At 31.3% G+C, this 24055-nt stretch overlaps 3 protein-coding genes across 4 annotated transcripts; 1 reads left to right on the forward strand and 2 right to left on the reverse strand.

Moving 5' to 3' along the window:
• Nucleotides 1-405: 405 nt before the first annotated feature.
• On the reverse strand, nucleotides 406-1687 carry LOC113556127 (uncharacterized protein C16orf52 homolog A). Its single transcript, XM_026960896.1, has 3 exons — nucleotides 1355-1687; nucleotides 1037-1249; nucleotides 406-977 (listed from the first exon to the last, which is right to left on the reverse strand). The coding sequence occupies exons 1-3, from the start codon at nucleotides 1455-1457 to the stop codon at nucleotides 790-792; spliced, it is 504 nt and encodes a 167-aa protein (XP_026816697.1). The 5' UTR covers nucleotides 1458-1687; the 3' UTR covers nucleotides 406-789.
• Nucleotides 1688-3225: 1538 nt separating this feature from the next.
• Nucleotides 3226-18540, forward strand: LOC113556126 (probable ribonuclease ZC3H12C). Its single transcript, XM_026960895.2, is given in 7 exon segments — nucleotides 3226-4003; nucleotides 15448-15753; nucleotides 16210-16367; nucleotides 16442-16584; nucleotides 17101-17335; nucleotides 17413-17991; nucleotides 17993-18540. Coding segments are annotated over 7 exon segments (1920 nt in total). The 5' UTR covers nucleotides 3226-3766; the 3' UTR covers nucleotides 18255-18540.
• A 577-nt stretch (nucleotides 18541-19117) lies between these two features.
• On the reverse strand, nucleotides 19118-20926 carry LOC113557165 (39S ribosomal protein L4, mitochondrial). 2 transcript variants are annotated; one of them, XM_026962509.1, is made up of 7 exons: nucleotides 20793-20926; nucleotides 20534-20655; nucleotides 20275-20465; nucleotides 19976-20200; nucleotides 19807-19916; nucleotides 19656-19729; nucleotides 19118-19589 (listed from the first exon to the last, which is right to left on the reverse strand). In XM_026962509.1, exons 2-7 carry the CDS (start codon nucleotides 20631-20633, stop codon nucleotides 19441-19443), a joined length of 849 nt encoding a protein of 282 aa, XP_026818310.1. In that variant the 5' UTR covers nucleotides 20634-20655; nucleotides 20793-20926; the 3' UTR covers nucleotides 19118-19440. The 2 variants fall into 2 exon arrangements, with proteins under 2 accessions (XP_026818310.1, XP_026818309.1); XM_026962508.2 differs by having other exon boundaries at nucleotides 20739-20890.
• Between the last annotated feature and the right edge of the window lie 3129 nt (nucleotides 20927-24055).

A 24055-nucleotide genomic window follows, 5' to 3' on the forward strand; every position in this document is an offset into this window, starting at 1 on the left:
GACTGACTTACCATGTATATATTGTTGTTTATGTTCTAATTATCAGTGATAGAAGAAATGTGAAATTTGTTTATGAATTAAACTAAATAACAAAATTGCTTTCATTCAAAATGTATGCTGCATGTAAGTTATTTGTATTAAGTATACTTTTATCTAAATAATAAATACAAAATTAAAATCACATATTTTGAGGCTAAATTTTCTCTACAAAGCGTAAACCAATGTACATACAGGAACCACTGAGAATTAAAGTTTTCTGGCAGGAATTGATTTAGCAGATTTTGCTATGGGGATGCACAAGAATAAATAAGTTGAGATCTACAAGCGGTTTAGGGTATTTTTAGAGTTTGGATTATAATCAATAATTAAGTAAATAAACAATTACATTTTACCAATTACCATGATATAATAAACTATATTATTTCATGAATTTTACATTTTTACACTTACGTCAATTATTACAAAAATCAATTAATGTTTCTCATATTAAATTATTTAATATTATAAAAATTACATATTCTGCTTTTAAAATTCACAAGTATATTTCTGTTTTTAAAATGAATTAACTGATAGGAATGTGTATTTTTGGCATGATTTCTTGGTACTACTGCTATGTAGCTTCCAATGAGTTCTTGGTTCCAATTTTTTTTAAAGCAATCTTGATACGGATATCAATATTTTATTCCAATAATATTCAACTTATTTCTTAGCTTTCAAAACTTGATAGCATTCTGGTTTGATAGTACAAACAACAAATATTCCTCATTTATTTTAGTAGTATGAATATTTTTAAAAATGGGGTAAACACACTTTGCCAGCAAATAACTCAGATATTACAGTTACCCAAAGTGACAATACAAATAAAATATATGAAATGCCAACTTGATGACTGTTTGGTAGTTGATATGGTTGACCGCCAATCTCTGGTATATGAAAACCCATGGGAAACACAACGGCAGCAAAACAAAATAGTACCACTGAAAAAACAAATAGTTGTAAGTTTATGTTAACTTTAAACATATTAAATTTATCTTACTAGCAGTAAATCCCACCCAACGAGCATATGGTATAACATTACGGTCCCAATGTGAAGATGCCAGCAAAATGATGGTGGTAGTTATACATATACACCCAATGAAAATACTGACTAAAGCCAATAACCATTCGAGTCTCAGATCAGGAGTAAAACATACTTGTGGCCTGTTATAGAGGGTCATACACGTCCACATCAAACCCAATCTGGTGTCGCCTAGAAACCATTTTTTTTTTTTAATATTAGGATCATAAAAATGAATGTGAATTTAGAAATCCAGCAAAGTAAACTAGCTAAAAATAATGACGAGCTGATAATCACCTCCTACATCAGTAATGATCCAGTCAGGCATTGCCAAACTGACAATTGCAAATACATCAGCCAACAAGAACAAAGTCCCCGAAATAACAGTAAGTTTGTCCATTTTAAAGTTTTGCAATTTCAACCCATGATAAATAATTATAGAAATCACCTAGTGACACTAAATATTTTAGTTATTAGTTGATATTATTTAATATTTACTTTGCTACTACTGTAGTAGGAGCCACATTAAGTAATACTACAGTAATGCAGTCTGAAACTCACAAAAAGTAAACATCCAATACTCAAAATTAATACAATTAATAATAATTATTAATTTAAAATAGTACTTAATATTAATAATATGAATTATGATAGTGTTATCTCGTTGTCGAGGTATGTTGATAGTGTTGATACCATAGGGCCACAATGCCCTCAATAAGGAAGGGGTAGCGAACCAACGGCACGCGTGTCAAAGATGGCACGTTGATCAAATTTTAATGGTACGTGAAAAAATTTAAATTATTAAATATTATGCTATTTATAAAGTTTTGATTGATTGATTGTTACTATTATTATTATAAGAAATTAAAACAATACAAATTATATACATTTTAAAAACTAAAATTATAAAAAGAATATGCGCCTACTTAATAAAATAATACATAATATATTTGTAACTTTATTTTTATCCTTAGTAAAAAATATAATTCCCTTTGAGCCAGGGCCAAAGGAAATACCTTATTTACCATTAGGTAGGATAGGCAATTGCGAATGGCCTCCGTTATTAGAGGGTCTAGGATTTTTATGAGCCTTATTTTTTTTTTTAGAGTACTACTATCATCATATAAAATAAATATAAGAAACATATAATATTTAAAAAAAAAAATAAAATAATTAATTCTTATCAGCGTAAAATGTAAATGCAAATAATAGGTACTTACAAGAAATCTGTAGCCTGCAGAGGTAAAAAAATGTATAACATTATAATTATGTTTGTGAAAATGTTTAAGTAAGTAAATACTAAATTATAATTTATAATTTATTTGATTGTTATTATTTTGTTTTATACAACTCATTTGTGGAGGGGGGCTATGGCTATAGTCCTTTAACGCAAATGTTAACAATAAGGGGCCACATTTTTTATTTTGCCTAAGGCCACAAAATGCCTAAATCAGGCTCTGCTTTGAGCACGTGATAAAATTTCCAAAACTGATTGGGAAAATTTGACACTTGACCCCAAAAAGGTTCGTCACCCCTGCCATAGGGCATAGGCCTTTCAATTGACAGTAGTTAATATATTTTGCTCATTTCCACGGCTTACAATATTTTATTGACTAGTTATAATAAATGAGGATAAAACTGAAGGAGGGAACTGTGCATAGATTTGTAAATTAATTCTATATTTACTAGACCTATTTGAGAATTTATAGAACGACAACATGGCATCTACAGATAAAGAATTTGGAATACAACTGATACAAAATAATAGGATACCGTTTTGGCTCAAAACAACGTCTACAGTTACAAAAATTGTGTTGCTTTGCGTATGTAACTGATTACCGTGTATGTGGGTTCAATATTTTTGAATTAAAAATACTTCGTGGACCTGGAGTTCAATATTTTTGGTAAATGGTGTTATACAGACATACAGTTATACTGTCAGTGTCATGGGCAATGGACCATAAATCATAATTATGGTGGAATAATTAATATTTTATATAGGTTGTAACTATACGTTACAGAATATATATATTTTGTCTATTTGTCTTACTCGCAGTTTTGGCGGCGGTATAAAATGGCGACGACGGTTGGTCACAATGCACATGCGTGAAGTAATATAATTGCGTAGGTGTTCATGCGCAGAATGGCCGCGCGCCGGTCGGACAGTAAGCAAGCTGCTGTAGGTACAACAACAATAACACATCGTAAATCGCGATAACCGCAGCAGCTGTGATAACCGTTTCGTCTGCCACTCCATCACAACTCACAAGAACTATATTTTATTTTTCGTAATAAATTTCTGTTTGTATACACAGCCGATTGTAATAAACGAGATTTTATACTGTAACGTTATTGACGATAATATACGTGGTTTTCTTCAATGATTTTTTCGTGAATATGACCACTGACTGATTTTATTTTTACGCTGTCTTCGGTTCCTGTGTCCATCGTCGTCGCGACAGGCGTCAGACCGTCAGGTATTACTTGTCTAATAATATAATAATAAATATCATCGCATCGCATTCGCCTGCCCGTCGGTATTAAATCGTATTTTCGGATCGAACAAAACGATTAAATTAATATCGGAATGATGATAAACGGTCGCATGCCGATGTGCGATTCCCAGCCGATGACTGCGAAGACATGTAAGAGGTCCGGTGAAGCGGCCACTGCCGCCGCTTGATTGCAGAATCATGACGGCATCGAACCATGGACCGCGTGGGACCACTGCCGCCACCCAGCGCCACCAATGCAACGCTGTCCGTGGACAGTTCCAAGGGACGTCTGGTGGTCGATCGGATAGACTCCATCAGGAACCTGTTCGGGTGTGAGCTGCGAATCGTCCACGGTGGCAGTGGCTCGTCCACGGCGGTGGTTTTCGCCGTCACCAGGTTGGACGAATACGACAGAAAGTTACCGGACGATCATTTGATCGATCGGTTAAAGGTAGATAATATTATTATGCATCGTATTAAATAATTTTATGCTTCGATTATAACACACTACATGAAAAGAATTTTTTTTTAAGAAGGTGTTTTAATTTTATATTAAAATATACCTAACGTGCGGGAGGCTTTGTACGCTCTATTGTATTCTCGTCAATCTTCATATTGATGTACTTAATATAAAATACGAAATAGAATTGTATGACAACATAATATGTTAAAAAAAATCTGAGTCATGTATAATAAGCATTATTTTTGAATAAATGTGATTTGAGGGTGGTGGGTTGGGGTGTCTTAAGTCTTACATAACGATTAACGATTGATTTTTTAAAAATAAAAATACTGCTGGGGACTTTTGGTTTGATGTCGTCTTTTAGTGTCGTACTGGCTGTTTAACTGACGGTTTGTGTTTTCAAAATCTAATACGTAGCGAGATTTTGATGGTCAGCCATAGTTGTATAGTGTACACGATGCATATTATTATTCATTCGATTCGTTTCGAAACGAGTCCCCGACATAATTTGTTACCCAGACCGCGAATTGTCTATTACAACTATATTATATACCTAATATAATAATAGTAAAATGTTTTTTTTCAAAAATACCAAATTGTCATTGTGCTTAATGTATTTAAGTATTTTGGACAGGAACTGAGGTATCTACTATGTACAGTGCCGTAGCAATGATAGTGATTTGAGTGTTGGTAATCTACTTCCCCCGACGGCCTGATTCCACTTTTCTTTTTTTGCGATGATTAGAATATCGAAACAAAAAGTTATTATTATTGATTTTGAATTATTCATTTTACATATAACTGTCGTATCTCTTGTAAAATCCGAATATATTATATCTATGAGTTTTCTCTCTTTGTTACTTCTATCTCGTCATTTTTCTATGGTAAAGCTTTCCAGCTTCTCAATATATTTACTATATGTTGTGCCGTAGTGACAGGAATTTAATATGCTAGTGAAGAGGTTCATAATAATTTAAATAGAAACAAGGACATATTTTATCATTAATAAATTTGAACAAAATACTTTTAGGATATGTTAGTAATTTTAATGTTTGGAAATATATATGTACTATGTTGTAAGGGGATGGAGTGGTCAATCCCCCGTGGGCAATGGCTCTAATACTGTTATTAATTTCAAGAGACCTTTAGGATGTTTTGAACAAATTAGCTCTTTTTTTGCTTGAAATTATGTATAAAGTATATTTTGTATTGCATCTTTTAAAATGTATTAATATAATATATTTAAATGTAAATACAATGTTGGTCCTCCCCATTGATTTAGCCTTGATTCCGCCATTATGAAGGTACAATACAATACATATTATTGCACGTATGTATATTTATAAACCTACTTGCGCATTAATTGGTAGCAGCCGGTAAGCATAAAATATTATATAATATTTGTCGTCTGTTGAAAACCTATAATATGATGTGCACACAATCAATATTGGATAACCGTAGCCCTAGGTAGGTATTTATAATAGAAGTGATGTGATGTTATAATATTATTATACTACCGTCTATCATCGATATTATTAATAAATAATAATTATATTGTGTCGCCGCAGTGTCCGAGCGTTTAATTTTTGTATGCGTTTGAGTTGCGTAACGGAATCCAAGAACAGATCAGAGATTGAGAAGTATAATACCTAATATTATAATGCACATTTTCGTTTAATTATCATGTTTGTTGTGTGCATATATACCTAGAAATCAATATTTCACCGAATCCTGTTACACATAAAAGCACAATAGAGACATAAGTCTGGCATTCATAATTCATATGCATGTTAAAAAACATAATGCCACAGCGTTGAACACATATTATTTATAAGCACGTGAAAGGCGCCCAACTGCCCAAGTACATCCTGTTCGTGTGTGTGTGATTTACTTTCCCTTTCGATAATGGCCTAAATCGTTTTTAGAATCCATCTGTGCGTTTAGAACGTTCGTGATTGGATTGGTGTTTAGTTTGCTTGGTACATGTACGGATTTCGGGCGTGTTTTTGAAATTTTTTCTCCCCAATTGCCCCTAACGTTTTTCTATACATACCTATGTTTGGTAAAAGATATTTTTTTTAACAAACCTAATGTATACGTCTAGTGATTTCGATACCTACATTGTTCTACATAGTATAGTTTATTTTTCCCTCGACTGAAGCGTTCGTTTTCCTATTTTCGATTCAAATTAAAAAATTAAATGGCGCGTAACTTTTACAAGAATTGTAGGTTTTATTATATTTCCTACATTCCCACAAAAGACAAAAATTAATATAATTTGTTATAACATTTCTCCGAGTCTGGTTGATATTGCTAAACTAATTTGAGGTTTAAATCGCAGAACAAAAACATTTATTAAAATAATTAACTGTCTAAAAATTTAATAATTTTTTAACAATTCTAGATTACAATATTTTATATTTTATATATAAAGATCCCCTTAAATTTCTTATACATGGTTATTTTCCTGTATGTATGTATTTATTAAAACCTTGAAAAAAACCAGTACACTTACCTATATAGATAAACTTAATTTCGATTATTTTTAGCGCGCTCCAAGGTGATGTATTTCTCTTTATGTCCGACATACGTATATGGATAATTGATACTGTATAAACTGATTAATTTTTAATAACTTTGGTACTTACTATATTATAATATTTAACTGATTTTTGAATTGGCTATTTTACAATATGTATGTGCAAACATTCCAAAGTAAATTTGTCTTGCTCAAATTTTAATCAAATAAAACAAATCATTATTTTAATATATTTAAATGTAGGTACTAACTAAAATGGCATAAATTGTTTTGAAATATTTTAGTTTTATTATAATTTGAATTGCAGCACTTTAATTAGCTAGGTCACTAGACAGTAAAATAATTAATTTATATAATTTTGAACTCCGAAAGCGTGGATAAATTTTAGGCTCATTTTGATTTTAGATAGATGTATGAATATTGAACATATTATACTGTTTAGACAGGATATTGAAGTATATAGATATTAATTATATCGTTACTTTTATGTTTTTCATTTTTTAAAGATAAAACCCTATTTAATCACTTTGATAGTACAAAATTGTTTTTATTATTTATTATATAAATTACTCTGATTTTACGGTATATGTTTAGATACCGCATTAAATACCTATAATCTTTTAGCTGAGCTTTTTCAGATAAAAAAATCAGTTAATTAAAATTTATAAGTACCTATAAGGTACTATAAGGTATCACCGACTTTGCAACATATTTTCAGCTGCGTGCAGGTATTCCGTTAGAAAGAATTATGTACATCTCTTGCAGATTATCTATTTACTACGTAGGAGTGCCTTCATAACAGGGAGATTCTTATGTGAAGCAAGTCAAATTTTATTTATAAAAAAAAAATTTAAAAAAAAATGTATCACAAATTTTTATTGCTTATAGTGTATACATTTTATTTTTTAAAATAAAAGAACGTATTTAGAACAATTTAAAATTATATCTTATTTTTGTATTTACATTAATATATTAAGTTTTAAAACCAAGATTTTTATTTGATGTCTTATTGACTATAGTTATGAAATATTGTAAATTTTAGTATAGCATCGTTACCTTAGGGTGATCTTCAATCGCATTAAATGCTTATGATAAATTGTATTCTTTTTTGGTATAATAGAAGGTGTGGGCGTTTTTGCAATGCTTGATTCCAAACTAGGCTATTACATTTTTGTTTCATAGGAGTTATTTTACGATTGTCTTATTGACTATTGTATATACATAAATACATATATTGTGGGAATTCATTATTTAGAATTCTAGTATTTTAAAGTTTCTGTACATCGAATTTTTTTTCAGCCTCAATAATTCAGTATTGGACTTACGTGTTAATTTATTTTGGTATGTCGAATTTTTCTTAAGTCGAACTCATTATTCAATACACACCACCTATTACAAACTATAATACACTAACTTGAATATTTAATGGATTAGATTAAGTATTCAATGTCAAGTTTCAAGTCGATAAAATATATAAGATAAATAACATAACTTATATAATACTTAAATACTGTAATAACGTTTATATTTAATTATAGTTCAGCTAGTAACCGATAATGTTACACCGATTTAACTTTTTCTTGATTTTACTTAGTGTTTAGTTGATTTTTAATCCGTTGTTAATATTCGATTGTACTTGTTTGTGATTTTAATTATATAGTTTGTGTTGTATTTTATTGAGTGCTTTTTCTTTACAATGCCAAATAAACAGTCTTTGAAGTGTCTATATTTTGGTAATAAATTAAAAATTATAAAAAAGTTGGAAAAGTTGTGAAAAGTAAAAAAGTAGTTATTCCAGTAGATTACAATATTCCTTCTAATGCTTTGTCATCAATTATAAATATTTTTATTTCAAATTTTATGTTTATTTTAAATTAGCTCGGTAACTCAAAGTTTCGATATGTCCAATTTTTTTTTGTCCCTTGAAATACCGAGATTCCACTGTAATAACATATATAAAATATTTTAATACCTAGTTAAATTAAAAATCATTGTGATTTCTACGAGAAAATATATTTTTATTATTATATGTTATACTGTTATTGGTAAAAACCAAATTCTAAAAGTACCTGTAGTAGTGTAGTATAATTATTAGATATAACCAAAAATATAAATTACTATTTTATAGACTTAGTTTGATCATAATTCATTATAAGATTGTCGTATTATTTAAACAAAATAAAAGTGTTAAATATATGTATTTGTATTCATCGAATTTACTGTTTAATTAATTATATTAATTTATTAACAATTTGTAATTACGAGTAAATCTAACCGTATTTAACCGTATTTAATTCTATACTGAAATATTTTGTTTTGTATACAACTACAAACATCGCAATAGATTTTTTTAAATTGTTAGTAGTTACCTAAAATCTATTAGTTATCTTATTGGTTTGATACAATTTTTAATCAAATATCCTAAACAATAGTGCAGTACAAATAAAGATTCAATATTAATATTAATTTAGGCTTCAGTATCGAACAATATAAGCTATAAGTACTAGGTATATCGTACTATGTAACTATGTAAGTTGTGTATATATAGTAATAAACATTCTGTCATTGGGTTTTAACCAGCTACCTATTAGTCAAATACTTACATACTATAGGTGTATTATGTTTGACGAATGTACGAAATTTAAAATATAAGTATTATTCGTTATCGAATGTCATATTGTCCGACCAATATGTTTAGAAGGTCATACCTGGGCACCTAGCTATACTGCCTATACTTGACTTTACTTGAACACTTTCTCTGAGGATTTAAATTAACTACTTTGATTCAATTGTTATAAAAAAAAAAAAACTACTGGGCCGTGCAAAACGTTATTATTATTATATGGTTTGAAAGCAAAATAGAAACGTTTATTCAATTTTTAAAAGTATGATAATAATTTTAATTTTAAATTTATTTATTATCTATAGTATTTCTATTATTTATTTATGATTTAACGGACCCTTTTGCATTTAAGTTGCAATATATTAATATATTTTTTTTATAAATATAATTATAATTATTCATAATATTTCACGATATATTTATCGTGAAGTAAGAAAACCACTCATATATTCTCCTCGTATGTATGATCAATAAATCAATGTTCTATACAAGACAAATCCTATATTATATGTTTTTTTAAATTAAAAATACTGAAACATTGTAATCGCCAATCGGATACCCTCAAATATGTAGTTTTTAACATATATATATAGGTGATTTTAATTATAATGTACTAAAATATTACTTTGTTCTAAATTAAAAATTATAGGTAGTAGCATAATTTGTTTGATCTTTAATATAATTAAAATTTAATCTTTCAAAAGGTTTATAATTTGGAAAAAAATTATTTTAAATAATAATTCGTATTTTGTGCGAATTTTAGGTACACATTCACATTTAAACAGTCAATTATATTTCTATTACCCTTATATTATTTTTACTCAAACCATCGACCATTTATATGAGCGAAGGAGTGATAATGTTTAGTCATAGTATCAGTTTGCATTTAAAAATTCACAACATTAAAAATATAATTAACATTTTGAAGTGAAATATAGAAATTAATTTTAAGAAAAAGTAGAAAGTAGAAAATGACAATAGAAATATTACCATAGCATAATAGATAATTAATAATGCGTATAAGAGTATAAAACTATAAAAGTAATAAGGATATGTATGGAGTGTAATAGTGGTGGCAGCACATCCTGCAAATAATTTTGTAATGTGCTAATATATACAATTTTAATAGTTTTGTGAAATCTGATAATTAATAATAATTAGCATATTTGAACATGTGCTGGATTATTATCTGTTACTATGCATATTTTGTAAAAATATATAAACACGGGTGTATATTGCAGACGTTGATAAGATAAATGATAATTATTATATTGCAAAACAATATTAAAAATGTATGATAGTACGTAAAACAACAGTATATACTATAGAAACAAAATAGGTATATAACGTGACTTACATATTGTGACAGTGATAAACAATTTTTCTCTCGAATGACAAAGAAAATATAGAATAAGAAATGAGTATATAGTGAAAGTGTAGAAGATGTTACGAATATATATTATATTAAAATTGAAAATAAACTATCTACCTATAGCTTGACCGCTTGGGTTTTAGGATATTGAAAGGAGTGACCGTGAGGTGGAAAATATTGGTGAACTGTAGTGATTGAAAAACATGCAAGTTATTTTAGTTGTTACATGACAGGTAAAATGTAACGTGCAAAACTACAACTAGTAACTCACTAGCATATTTTTAAACTTTAATGCATTAAAAATAATATATTTTTTAACAAGGCAATTAAAACGAAGATTAACGTACTTATAGATTTTATGTGTTAAGCCACGTACAATTATTGTAAAATGTGTGTATAATATAATACCTATACTTAAACGTCATAAAGATATTTTTGGTTTAAATTAATATACATAAAACTGTTTAATATTAATCAATAAATTTAATACTTTTACATGTTATATCTTTTTTAACCATCAGTTTTTATCGTATTTTATCGTAAATGGCAAAATAATAAATTTATTTTGTTTTAACGTATAAGTGTAAACCATAACATTTTTCAAGTATGAATAAAAATATCAATATTTTATTGAACTTATTAATATTTTTAATAATTATATTAATTTTATCATCTCTTTAAAGAAGATATATTACATTATTCATATCTCAATAATCATATAATATTATGTACTATTTTATTATACATGTTCAAATTCCTGAATAAGATTTCTATCCTCATTCTATTAGAAGTTAATTTCATATTGATATCGTATTTAAACACAAAGTTTGTAAGAAGTTTTTATTTACATTTTAAAGAGACATATATATCATATATTATTGTTAATTGTTTTCCCTTTCAAAATAAAATAAAATAATATTTTAATTTACGATAATATCTTGACTAAGTTGAATACATCCAAGATGTGTGCATTTCAATATTAGGTACAGTTTAATTTTTGAACATGTCAACTATAATATTCTATTACAAATATCTTATATATTTGGAAAAAAATATCTCGCCAAAACTTAAAATTTCATTACGTATCAATATAATAATTATGGTTTGGTAGGTATTTTAATTTGGTATTGTATTCTTAAGGAATTTGAATATGTGATGCATTGAAATTTGAATTTATCGACTTCCGTGTTTATTACCCGACGTATTCTTAAAAAGAGGAAAAAATAATCTTAAATCGTAAACAATATTTATGAAATACCACCTTCGTTGATATGTCTCACGTTGCATTAATTATAAATTGGCTTATCGCATATTATACTTTAGACTATATTATTATGTGGCTATAAGGTTTCTGTGACGTTTAATTTATTACGACCATGTTATAACTTATAGTCCAAAAGATATACAATAGTCGCGGAAAAACGTCGTAAACATAATATGGTAAGTACACTATAGCGTTGCAAAGACAACTATTTATACAATCATATATAACACGAGTAAATACGTACACACACACACACAAACACACATACATACATAATTTATACATAGGATTGTGTACTTAACTGTATAAATATCACCCGGATACAATATATTCGTATAGTGTATGTATGGTGTTGTACCTAATACATATATGATTTGTGTCGCATCTGCTGCAGTTTTTATGCATTGACTATATCGTACGCACGTGATGATGCAGTCTTAACTCTACCGAGAAAAACAGAAATTTCGTTTGTTCGGTTAACCAATGTATAGTACGTGCCGATGGAGATCGCATGAAGATTTACGGGTTTATAGCCTACTAAGTATAGTTGTTATATAAAGGGACATAAGCACCCGTTCTCCGCTGAAATTTTCCTAGGCAAGCCTCAATATTTTTACTTACTATACAATATAATATGAAAAATATAATTCATGATTGATTTTAAAACACTGAGGAAGGGGGAGGAATTGTCCCATCTTTTTCCTTTTCGGTGTCTTCGGTTGGGCACTTGTTTATAGTGCTGTATACTGCGTAATGTCGTAATGTTATGGAGGGCTCAGCTTAACCTCAGGGTCTCATTTATTAATTTTACCTTATTTCTCCCTTTTTCTTGTTCACCATCATAATTTTATTATGTTCCTCTTTTATAAATATAATTATATTTTAGTGGCTTTCCTCTTTTTCTTTTGAAAAATCAATAATTTGCAAATTTAATAAATATATGTATTAATGTATAGGTAGGTATAATATTTCTTGGTGGAATAAAAAAATTTCTAATTATAGTGTGCTTGTTGAAAAAAAATTAAACTTTATTACGCCGTGACTATTGATTGGAGAATTCGTTAATTAAATCGCTATAATAGTCATTATAATGATAATCGTTATTTTTTTTTATGTGTGTCCACGATAGCTAATGAATTGAAACTTTCTTCCTTGGTAAATGGTAATATATCTTAAATATGATTTTATCCTTTTCAAAGTGGAGAAAGAAAGTATTCAATGTTCAATTGATTGGTGATTTGAGTAGGTACACAGAAGCAATATTTGAGCTACATCAGTATAAAGATTTAAAAAAAAAGGTTTTTTCTTTCAAAAACACAAATTTCAAGTATTGTTTAGAATATACTTTCGGTATTATCTATAAATATAATGACTTAAAATAACTTCCGAATAATACGATTTTGTTTGGAAATGGTTTATTTTATTACCTATTCATATGTTACATGTAAATTTTAAATTATAGTAATTCTCTATTAAAAAAAAAAAAATGCAGATGGGTCATGTTTATTATAAAATTTTGAGTTGACTGGTTCTATGTATGGTTCACAAGTCACAATAAGTATCACATACGCATATAAAACTTGGTATTAAAACCTACACAGTTTTGTTGGTGTACCCTCTAAAATTTTAGCTTCAGTGGTGCCTTTATACAGAAATGTTTGCTAGTTTGTTGTGTAATAAAATATGCTGCTGAATCACAAATAACGTTTTAAAATAAAATTATTCATGTTTATGAAAAAATTTTATTGGATATTTTTAGAATTTACGTGTTTTGTATTGTTAACGATTAAAAATATTATCCATATCAAGCCTAGTAATTATATACAGACTAGTCAGATTATCCTACACTATGCGCACATAGCACGCTTATGTAGTATATATTTGACGGTATAGGTATATACTATATACATGCTATCGAATATTATTTGTGAGAGACTGTTTTGGGCCTCACATTTTATATTAAAATTAAGTAAAGTTAAAAGTTTAATGAAATGTAGAATTATTTACCAACACTGTTGATGTTTGGTCGCGCTTGCATACTTAAATGCACTACGGATCCTCCCTCAAAATTTGTCTCGAACACCATCACCTGTAACTGTATACTATTTCGAAATTCTTGCAAAACGAACGAATTTAACTGTATCCAAGAACGGTATTTATAAGTATTAATTTATTGCTGTATAGCTCCTACAAGTGCGACGTACCTCTCTTGCAGACATATACACCTATACGATAGGGTTTAGCCGATATGGCTGTTATCGCGTCTATGAGTGGATACTAGATACAATAATATTTAATATAACATAATATTATTATAATATAGTAATCGACGACCTGACGACGCGCGCGCCCTCCAAAACGTCGGAGGTGGCGTTTGGGTCCGTTAACCCTTTTTTTCACTTTACGCATACCTACCTGTTGCACATCGCACGCCACCGACACGCGCGCGCACGCACGCACACGTGTGCGTATATTTGTAATAATATTCTGCGCCCGCGCGTGTGTGTAAGTGCGCTCTCCGTCGTCGCACGCTCGTAACCGCCCGTGTCGGTGGGCGGCCGCAGCAGACCTTCACTCCCGGAAGCGAGCGAGCGAGCGCGCGGCGACGACGACGACGATTCGGGTCAGTGTCGTGTTGTTTCTCCCGGATCCACCGCGCGGCGGCAGTCCCCACGACACGGAGCTCATCCGGATCCGCCACCGCGCGCCGCTACCGCATCAGTACACGGTTGGCCGTCGCGTAGTGCAGCAGTCTCTCGCGTCGCGCACCGTCACACGACAGCCCCGTCGCACGTCATTACGCTGATTTTTCAGACTCGCAACCATGACTTTTACCGGCGTACTTCGGGTAAGTCTGACGACGGCGTTTTTTTACCATCTCAATGTACCTTAAAGGACGTCATCTCTTGCGCCATGTAACAGTCTGTTTCCGTTTTTCGTGTTTCTTTTGTTTACTAACGGTTTTTGGTCTTTATCTCGCAGCGAACCGGATGCGCCGGTTGCGACCACCTGTTCGTCTGTTTATCGCCTCTTATTATTTCGATATCGTTCGCAGTGTCTTTACTTTTTTCAACGCACGTGTTGCTATATTGTGAGAAATTTTGTTTAATAAACCTGTAAAGTCTCGTCGAAAAAACTTAGCACATAATCGATATTTGTTAAATACCTATACTTGATGGTTAACAATACATATAATACATTATTATCAATGTTTGTAAGAACCTATATTTTTTTTGTAAAATTATGTAAGTATCTCTAAATCTAATAGTTGTTATTACTGATATTTTATCAACTGCGACTAAAATAGTATTCCTAACTACGCCCCCGTAGTATAATATATTATAATGTTCATCTCGTACGAATACGTAGAGGGGTAGTACTTTTCTACAATCACGGTTTTTCGTGTATGGCTACCCATCAACAGCTGTGGCAGTTTTTCCGTTAAAGTCTTTAACTTGCCAAATGCCAATATTATCCATTAACTCTGCAGTATATTACACAATGTTGGTTTTGATACAGGCCGTATATTTTATATCAAATTTAACATAATATAACAATCATTAGACTTATAATAAATAATAAAATATTATCGGTGAACTGCTGTATACTGACTGAATCGTTTTCGTTTCTACAGTGTTACGTGGACTCGTTGGACGAACTGCAGCTGCAGACACTGGACGAGTGCAGCAACGACGATTCGAGCTATGACTCGGACTTTGGCGGTGATGATGATGCTAGCGGCAGTCAGCACTTTAGCGGCCATCACGACATCAGCCGTACCACGTCAGACACGCTAAGTGCCGAGTACGCGGATTACGTGAGCGCGGCCGCATACAAATCGAGAGTGGACTTTGCACTTAAGCTCGGTTACACCGAACGTTTAGTGCAGACAGCAATCAGCAAGCTGGGTCCTGAACCCACGCAGGACCAACTATTAGCAGTAAGCTTACTGAAAATATATGTTATTATAATCTCCGTCATTATAAGTGCGGATGTGACAGTGAATCAGTCGTCTCTATATTGTCTCGTTGCACGTGCAGGATGTTGGTATTTTAGTTTATTGTGTGTCAATTCTCAACCCCTCTGGTAGACCACCTGCAGCTAAGTATTATGTCTTATGATCACTAACACATAAAGTGTAACGCATCTTGTGTACATTGTACTCAAGACAAATATTTTTATGCGACACGAAAAACTAAAGAAATTTTAATTTTGGGGTTGTCATTTTTAAAAAATTGATATTTACTAGTTTCATTCTTGCCGTATTTAATGTCTAATATCATACTCAACGTGCAGTGCGTATACGAGACTGTAAAGACACTGCAGTTCACGCCTTCACAATATTATATCGGCAGAAGTTTTTTGTATGTTTAATTAATTAACGCGTTATATATAGGAATTGATCAAGCTCGGTGCACAATGTAGTCACAAATTGCACTGCGAGTCGGACGGCGAAGACTCTCAGTCGAATAACACCAACGACCTGCTGCAGATTAGTCCCCAAGCGCCTAAACTTCGGCATGTCGTCATCGATGGCAGCAACGTCGCTATGAGGTATGAAGGTCATAATTCTTATTACTATTGTCATAATATTACTAATGTTTGGATTTTATTTATCATTTCTCCAGCCACGGAAACAAAGAGACATTCTCGTGTCGAGGTATCAAAATCTGCGTCGATTGGTTCCGGATGAGAGGTCATACAGACATCACAGTGTTTGTGCCGAAGTGGCGAAAAGAAGCTTCTAGGCCCGACAATAGGAGGATCATCGGTAAGTAGCGAACTGCAGCTGAAATATCTCCGCATATGCAGTTTCATTGTACATTGTTAGTTCAGGAGCGTTAAGGAAATTTAATTTTACCTATAAATTATAGTACATACATGGGTGGTGATAGTATTGTATTTGATGGTTTAATAACAACTTGGTATTATGGTTTTGCGGTCATGTGTAGATAAGGGTGGGTATCTACCCACCCCCATCTACACATGATACAGCTGTATCTACATCTATTGCATATTAGTTATATACGTTATAGAAAAATATCTCTATTAATTGTCCAGGATATTTATTGCGTCGGACTATTACGCTGTCACCAAATTTGTTGGTAAAGAAAATTCGAATTTACCGCATCTATCGGTAGCTAACCGAGTATATAGCGTTATTAATTTATATTTTATAATTTCCGAGGTTAAATATAACAATGTTTAGACTGTTAAGAGCCTATAAGCAATGCGTGTATCGCGCAGTATTATATAATAATTTATCAATTTATTTCTGTACATATAGATCAAGATATCCTGACGGAATTGGAGCGCGCCAGGATGCTGGTTTTCACCCCTTCTAGAGAAATTGGTGGTAAACGCATGGTGTGTTACGACGATCGGTACATCCTGCGTTTGGCCTCGGAACTCGACGGCGTCGTCGTATCGAACGACAACTATCGAGATTTGGCCAACGAGAGTCCTGCGTTCCGTTCGGTCGTGCAAAACAATATACTCATGTATTCTTTCGTCAACGACAGGTATGTGACTAATAATAATAACGTTGATCGAAATTTTTTGCCGAACATAAATCATGACGATCGTTTGCTGTTCACAGGTTCATGCCGCCGGACGATCCGCTGGGCCGTTCGGGTCCTACCCTCGACGTATTCCTCCGGAGCAAAGCGCCGGGTGTTGGTCTGACCGCCGTCAGCGCGGAGACTTGTCCGTACGGTAAAAAGTGCACGTACGGCAACAAATGCAAGTTCAGTCACCCCGAACGCGGTCTACAGCCCGTCAAGTCCGTCACCGAACGGCTGATGGAGCACGTCCAGCGACAGGGCTCGGCCGGCCGACAGATCAAGGGTAAGTCGGTGAGTCTGCCGCTGCAGCAGTCCGGCTCCAACAACCAGAAGAAGCCGCTGGCCAGGACCATGTCCAACGTTCCGCCGCTTACGACCACCACCTCGTCGACCCATCATCATCCGCATTGGATGGGTGGCGGTGCGTGGTCGACGACGCCGTCGCCGTCGCCGTTGAGCTCGAACAACGCGGTGTACTGCGGCAGAGGCAAGCCTGCCGATTCGTCTGAGCCCGAGCCGGACTGCAGCAATTTGCACCACAAGTTACAGCGGCAGCTCACACTTAACCCGACCTATGATCCGCGTCTGGTACACCTGCGGCAGAGCCAGCACTTGCAACGTGACACGAATAGCATCCGCCCCGCCCGTGCCCATGCCGCAGCCGCAGGCAATGAACTTGCCGCCGCACACGATGGCGGCCAGCTGTTCGGACCCACAGATATTTCCCGGTTACCATGAGGCCAGGCAAAAGCTGTACTACCATTTGGCGTCCATATTTCCCGAAGAACAGGTGTCGGCGGCCATGCAGTACTACCCGAACGAGACCAACCCCCAAAAGATTTGTGCGGCCATTCTGAACATGTTCTCGAAAACGTGATGACGTGAACCCGTGCTAGTTCACAAGTGATTTTGTCTGACAATATATTATAACGTACGGGTATAATTATATTAGCTTATCGACAAGACGGCGACACTCGATACAATGTATCTGATTATTAGTGTTGATTTATTCTTAAATCATGTATATTTGTGTAGACTATTATGTTAATTTTGTTTAAGTTTATTTTAAGTCGATATTTTTATATTTCTATGTTTTCGTTAACCTGTCAAAATGACGACAAATTGCGGTATTAATAATAATAAGATTTTAATTTTTTTTATTATTTTTCGCTGCTTATCATTTATTTTTTTCAAACCTGCTACTTCAATTTGTCTGATATTAGAGAAAAATGTTGTTGGTTTTGTATGATAACCAACTACCATCGCCTTAATGGTCTAGACTAGAATTTTTTTTCTTTTCGAAACTTGATGCTCTAATGGATGAGGAGTTTGAAGTATTTGGACAGGTGTTGCCTAACAATAACTTGTAGCTGCAAAGTATATTACTTAACACAAATTAAGCATATCGGTAATTTGTGAGACCAGAGTTTAACAAAAAAAAAAAATCAACTAAATCTAAATGATCAAGTAATAACTCAAAACATAAGATACGTAGTCAGCGTAACATTTGTCAATTTTATTAGACAACAATTAAAGTAAAATTAGTAGCATATTTATAGCTTTAAAATTGGAAAATAAAAAATGTTTTGAGGTTCTAAAATGTACGATGAAAGTGTAACAGTACAATCACCATCACATGTATGCAACCATCTTAGCAATAACCATTTTGTAACAAATTGTGCATTCAACTATTAAAATATAATATATTTAATAAAACCTACATAAAACACTAGATCAAAATATATTCAATACATTTTTTATTAGGTTATCATTTATCAGATTTTGCTTATTAGTTAGTATTTTGAACATTTTGTAGTAGAAAATAAGAAATTCAGTGGTTTTTGTACTGACTTTTGCTATTAAAACTGTGTAAAAAGCAAATGCATCGAATATTGTGTTGACCAGAAAGCATTCCTTTAATTTTAAAATAGTTTACTGAAAGACAATTCTGAAAAATTAATGCGATCGGGTTTTTACTGCAGTAATATTTTTCCTTTATCAATGATAAAAATTTATTAAAAAACAACTAGTAGTATAATATACTTTTTCAATATTATTAAATATTAATTCTGCTTATTTAACATGAACTTCTTAGTAGCTTGATGACCATCAGGCCTATGTAATTGATAAAGAAGTCTTTCCTGAATTTTTTTCACTGCAGCTACAGTCAAAACAAGGGTTTCATATTTTAGCATGCTGTACACATTTAAACCTAAAAAAAATATAAGTATGTACATTGGAGTTAAGTAAATTATACATTTCATTAATATAAACTTACCATAAACTGGCATCAGATTCATGTATTTGATTTGGTTCAATGCTAAGCTGATATTCCTTGGCATTGTATCGGTACTATAAAAATGTACGTTAAAATCATTAATTTGTACCTAATCCTTTAAATATAAAATAATATTGTTAATCATAGTTACTCGTCGATAAATAGAACTGAAGGTCCCCATAATCTTGAATCAACTAAATCTTTGATATATCCTGGATCATCTGTTGGTAAATCCAAATTGTTCACTATGTGTAAATCGTCCTAAATAAAAAATTTTGATAACTATGTATGCACATTAATTTAACATAAAATATACATACCTGAGTTAGCTTGACTGATAACGTTGAAGTAAGTCCATAAACTCTTTTGTAGAATGGAAGCATATAAAAATGAGTTTTATGAGAGCGTGGTCCGTGTATAACAGATCCTCCTTTAAATAGCGGAGAACGTCTAGTACCATGTCTTGCACGTCCTTGACCCTTTTGTGGCCAAGGTTTCTTACTGCTCATGCATACCTCAGCGGTAACTTTGGTATTTGCATAACTCTGTGGTAATAAATTAGGATTGTTAGACTTGTAAAATGGAAAATATTTAATGTAATAAAAGAAAAAAAACTTACAACATATTTATATTTTCTTTGCCATACAATATTTTCGTGTATTATATCAATTCTAGGTCTCGAGCCAAACACTTGGGGATGTAAATCTATAATTGCAGAAGGACTTTCCTTTATAGTATCTAAATTAGACACCCATGCCTGGCGTAGGTTTGTGTATCCGCCATAAATCATTGGTGGCTCTTCGATTTCAGCTGAAAATTTATAATTGTTTAAACACAAATACAACTTTAAAACGTGCGAATAAAACTACTTCACTCACTGAAATCGTCATTTTCAACTGCCACTGTAGACAATCGACATGCTGCTGTAAACGTTGATGGGAGAGCGCGAATTTGTTTTGCCAAACAATTTAACAACATTTTTTGATTTCTATTTTATAAACTACAATAAAAAGAACATGGTCCTATATAATATTATAATTATGTTAATATGTAGTAGTATTTAAATACAATTCATGTACGTACCTATTAATCTACGAAGGTACTTAATGAATAGGAGTTTAAATATAAAATACTTACTTAATAAAAAAAATTATGAAAATAGAGTACTTATTTAGTATTTAATAAGTACTATATTATTTTTATGTATATTTATTTGGATTTTGGATTGGATTTACATTACAACTTTTATGGAATAAAATGCCTTATGGATGTTATCAGTTATCACTATTATCATTTTGTATCCCGAATGTAAATATCTTTCCAAGGACTACCAATAATACCAAGACTGAGGTAGATATTTTTCTGTGATATTATAATCATCAGTGTGCCAATTGGTTCTCAAAATTACACATTCCCTTTACGTGGGAAAATTAGATTTGAAAACATTATTTTGATTTAGCTTAAAAATAATACTAAAGAAGAAAATTACATGTGTTACACTCATCATATTAACTTACAGTCCGTTATTCGTGAAAAACTGATAAGTGATAAGCCCGAAAAACTTTGGATGAACAATTAATATTTTATTTAGTATTTATTATACCTGCAATGGTAGATTATTAAAAATACTAATCAGTATATAAATTCTCATAAACTGACCGATAAAATTAAAGATCAAATATTCAGTTTTGTAATGAAAATTTATAAAGTATATTACATAAAATTATGCTACTTAAATTAATTTTTCAATGTAATCAAATATTTGGCCGGTGTACTAAGGTAATATTCACATACTTTTTACTAACATTGCCTACCTATATAATATGTGTAAATATTATAGTATTATAATTAGGACTCGGGACTTATTGAATTCGCATATTTTTATTGAATAGTCTAATAAATTGTTAAGACAGAAATTTGTTTCAAGTTGTAACGAAAACGAATTTAAATATATCAAAGAAAAATTGCATATTTTGAGGTTTTGATGAAAACACTATTTTTTCACAATAAACCTTTTTTATGCATTTAACATGCTATATTTTAAGTATGATGTAGAATATTTCTTATAGTAGATAATAAGAGTTTTCTGTGCACTATCGAAATTAATGATTATCGATAAACGTCCAATAAAGATAAGATATTTGAAGAGAACTTTCGGGTTTTTTTTTTTAAAAATAGTTTTCTATACGGCTCGTCGTCATTACTCTGCTAGCATAATAGCAGCCCACATATCAGTGTCGTGTCTTGCGGTTTCGTGTGCGCGTCGTACGATCGTAATGTATTATTTTTATTTTTGGTGTAAATTTTATTACGTTTTTAATTTAATTTCGTTTTGCAACAAAAATGCCTAAGTAAATAACGAATGTTTTATAGTTAAAAAATATATTGCAGAATTTTGGTCAGATGTTTTTTCAGCAGACTAAAATGTATTGTTTTGTAATTGTTGTGAAACGAAAGTGAGCGTGAATAAAAGGTTTATTGTCATCCAACATCTTGAGACGGAAAAACATAAACGGGCAACTTAAGCGCGTTGAAAATTTTACAAGTTAACTACTTATACAACCATTTATAACGGACGCTACAAAAAAGTCTATATTCAATCACGGTGTATGTAAGGCTTTGTTAACAGCCAATATATCTATGAATAAATTATCCAATTCATGTTTAAAGAATTTCTATCTAAGTACACTGGTAAAGATATTCCTTCTAAATCAACGTTAAGAAACTGTTTTTTTAATGACATTTATGAAAATACAATTCAAAAAATTAGAAATTATGTTCAAAATAAATGTATTTGGGTGTCAATAGGTTGTCTCATCAACCGTATATTACAATCAGATATGTGGCAAGCGTTGTTATTGGCATTTTAAATGAAACTGAGCGTAGTAAGATTTTTCTTTTACATCCTGGGGAGCTGGAAAAATGTAATCATTCCACAATTTGTAAATTATTTGATAGATCCATGAACTTACTTTGGCTGAACGGTGTTCAGCACGACAAAATATTATTGTTTCTTAGTGACTCTGCCCCTGATATGTTTAAAGCTGGAAAAGCCATTAAATTATTTTATTCAAAAATTATACACATTACTTGTTTGGCCCATGCATTTCATAGGATCGCGGAAACTGTACAAACCGGATATCCAATAGTAGACAAACTTATTGCAAATGTGAAAAATGTTAGACTATGCGTATAGTGTATAAACGTACAAATACTAATTTTTATTCACATTTGTATTATTTATATTATTAATTAATAATTAAATAATTAAAAATAATAAATTAATTACGTATTTGAGTGCATAAAACTTTTTTTGTGCATATTTTCGTGCATTTTTGATAGTTATTTAATGCATTTTTGCATGCATATTTTCATGATTTTCAATGCAACAACTTCCGAGCCCTAGTTATTATTGACAGCAGCGTACACCTACTTTAAATTGTAAATTTCAGTCATGACATAATTTTCACTATTATTATAGTGTACACGAGGATCGGTAAAAAAATGTTGTAGATACCTACAATACAATCTATATTTTAATTATTTGATTTTGTTTAGGTATTTAAAGTTAAAAATTATTATTTCAAAATAAGATATTTTAATGAATAGAAAATGTTAATATAAACATGTTATGAAAACTTTAGGTATCTGCATCGTTTTTGAATTACAACAAAAATTTATATAACTTTAGGAAGTTATTTTAGGGGTGAATGTTGAATCTCGAACATATTTGAACTTGAAATGCTCATAAATATTCGAGAGACGGTTATAAATAAATAAAAATGTTGTACGGAATATCACTCTTCTTCTTAAAAATTTAATAATCGTGATTATTTGAAAATATATTACAAAAAGCTTTGAAACCCGTTATTTTGGAAAAACTAAACAGTCGACTCTCGATAATTCGAAGTTGACGGGAGTGTAGAAAAACTTCGAATTACCGAGAGTTTGAATTGTTGAGTAGTTTGAAATAATGAGAGGGCAAAAAAAATTTTAATTATAGTTAAGAAACAAATGTTGTTTTTTATTATTGTACATATTAATTATTTCAGTAAATTAGGTGGTAAATATTAGAGTTATTTATTGTATTCAAATTGTATATTAAACTATATAATAATAATTATTATAAAAAATTATTATTTTTTGAAGAAATTTGTAATGATTTTCTGCTTCATTGATTTTAGTTTCATTTTTTAATATATATACTTCGAATTTTCGAGCGTTGAACGAATGATACTTCGAATTGTCAAGTGTATGTGTCCAATTTTTCCAAAATTTAATTTCGAATTACCGAGTGTACTTAAATGCTTTGTTTTTGTTCGAATTACCGCGTGATTTTCAAGGAAATCAAGTATTTACCTCGAATTACCGAAGGTTTCGAATTATTAAAGGTTTGAATT

This window comes from Rhopalosiphum maidis, chromosome 4 (assembly GCF_003676215.2).
Source record: "Rhopalosiphum maidis isolate BTI-1 chromosome 4, ASM367621v3, whole genome shotgun sequence".
NCBI lineage: Eukaryota > Metazoa > Arthropoda > Insecta > Hemiptera > Aphididae > Rhopalosiphum > Rhopalosiphum maidis.

Coding starts and splice junctions, on each gene's coding strand:
- LOC113557165 (XM_026962509.1), bottom strand. CDS start 20,633: ATGTTGTTAAATTGTTTGGCAAAACAAATTCGCGCTCTCCCATCAACG. Junction 20,201..20,274: donor AAAGAAAATATAAATATGTT/GTAAGTTTTTTT, acceptor TTATTACCACAG/AGTTATGCAAATACCAAAGT. Junction 19,590..19,655: donor GAATCTGATGCCAGTTTATG/GTAAGTTTATAT, acceptor TATTTTTTTTAG/GTTTAAATGTGTACAGCATG.
- LOC113556127 (XM_026960896.1), bottom strand. CDS start 1,457: ATGGACAAACTTACTGTTATTTCGGGGACTTTGTTCTTGTTGGCTGAT. Junction 1,250..1,354: donor GATCATTACTGATGTAGGAG/GTGATTATCAGC, acceptor AATGGTTTCTAG/GCGACACCAGATTGGGTTTG. Junction 978..1,036: donor TTGGGTGGGATTTACTGCTA/GTAAGATAAATT, acceptor TTGTTTTTTCAG/TGGTACTATTTTGTTTTGCT.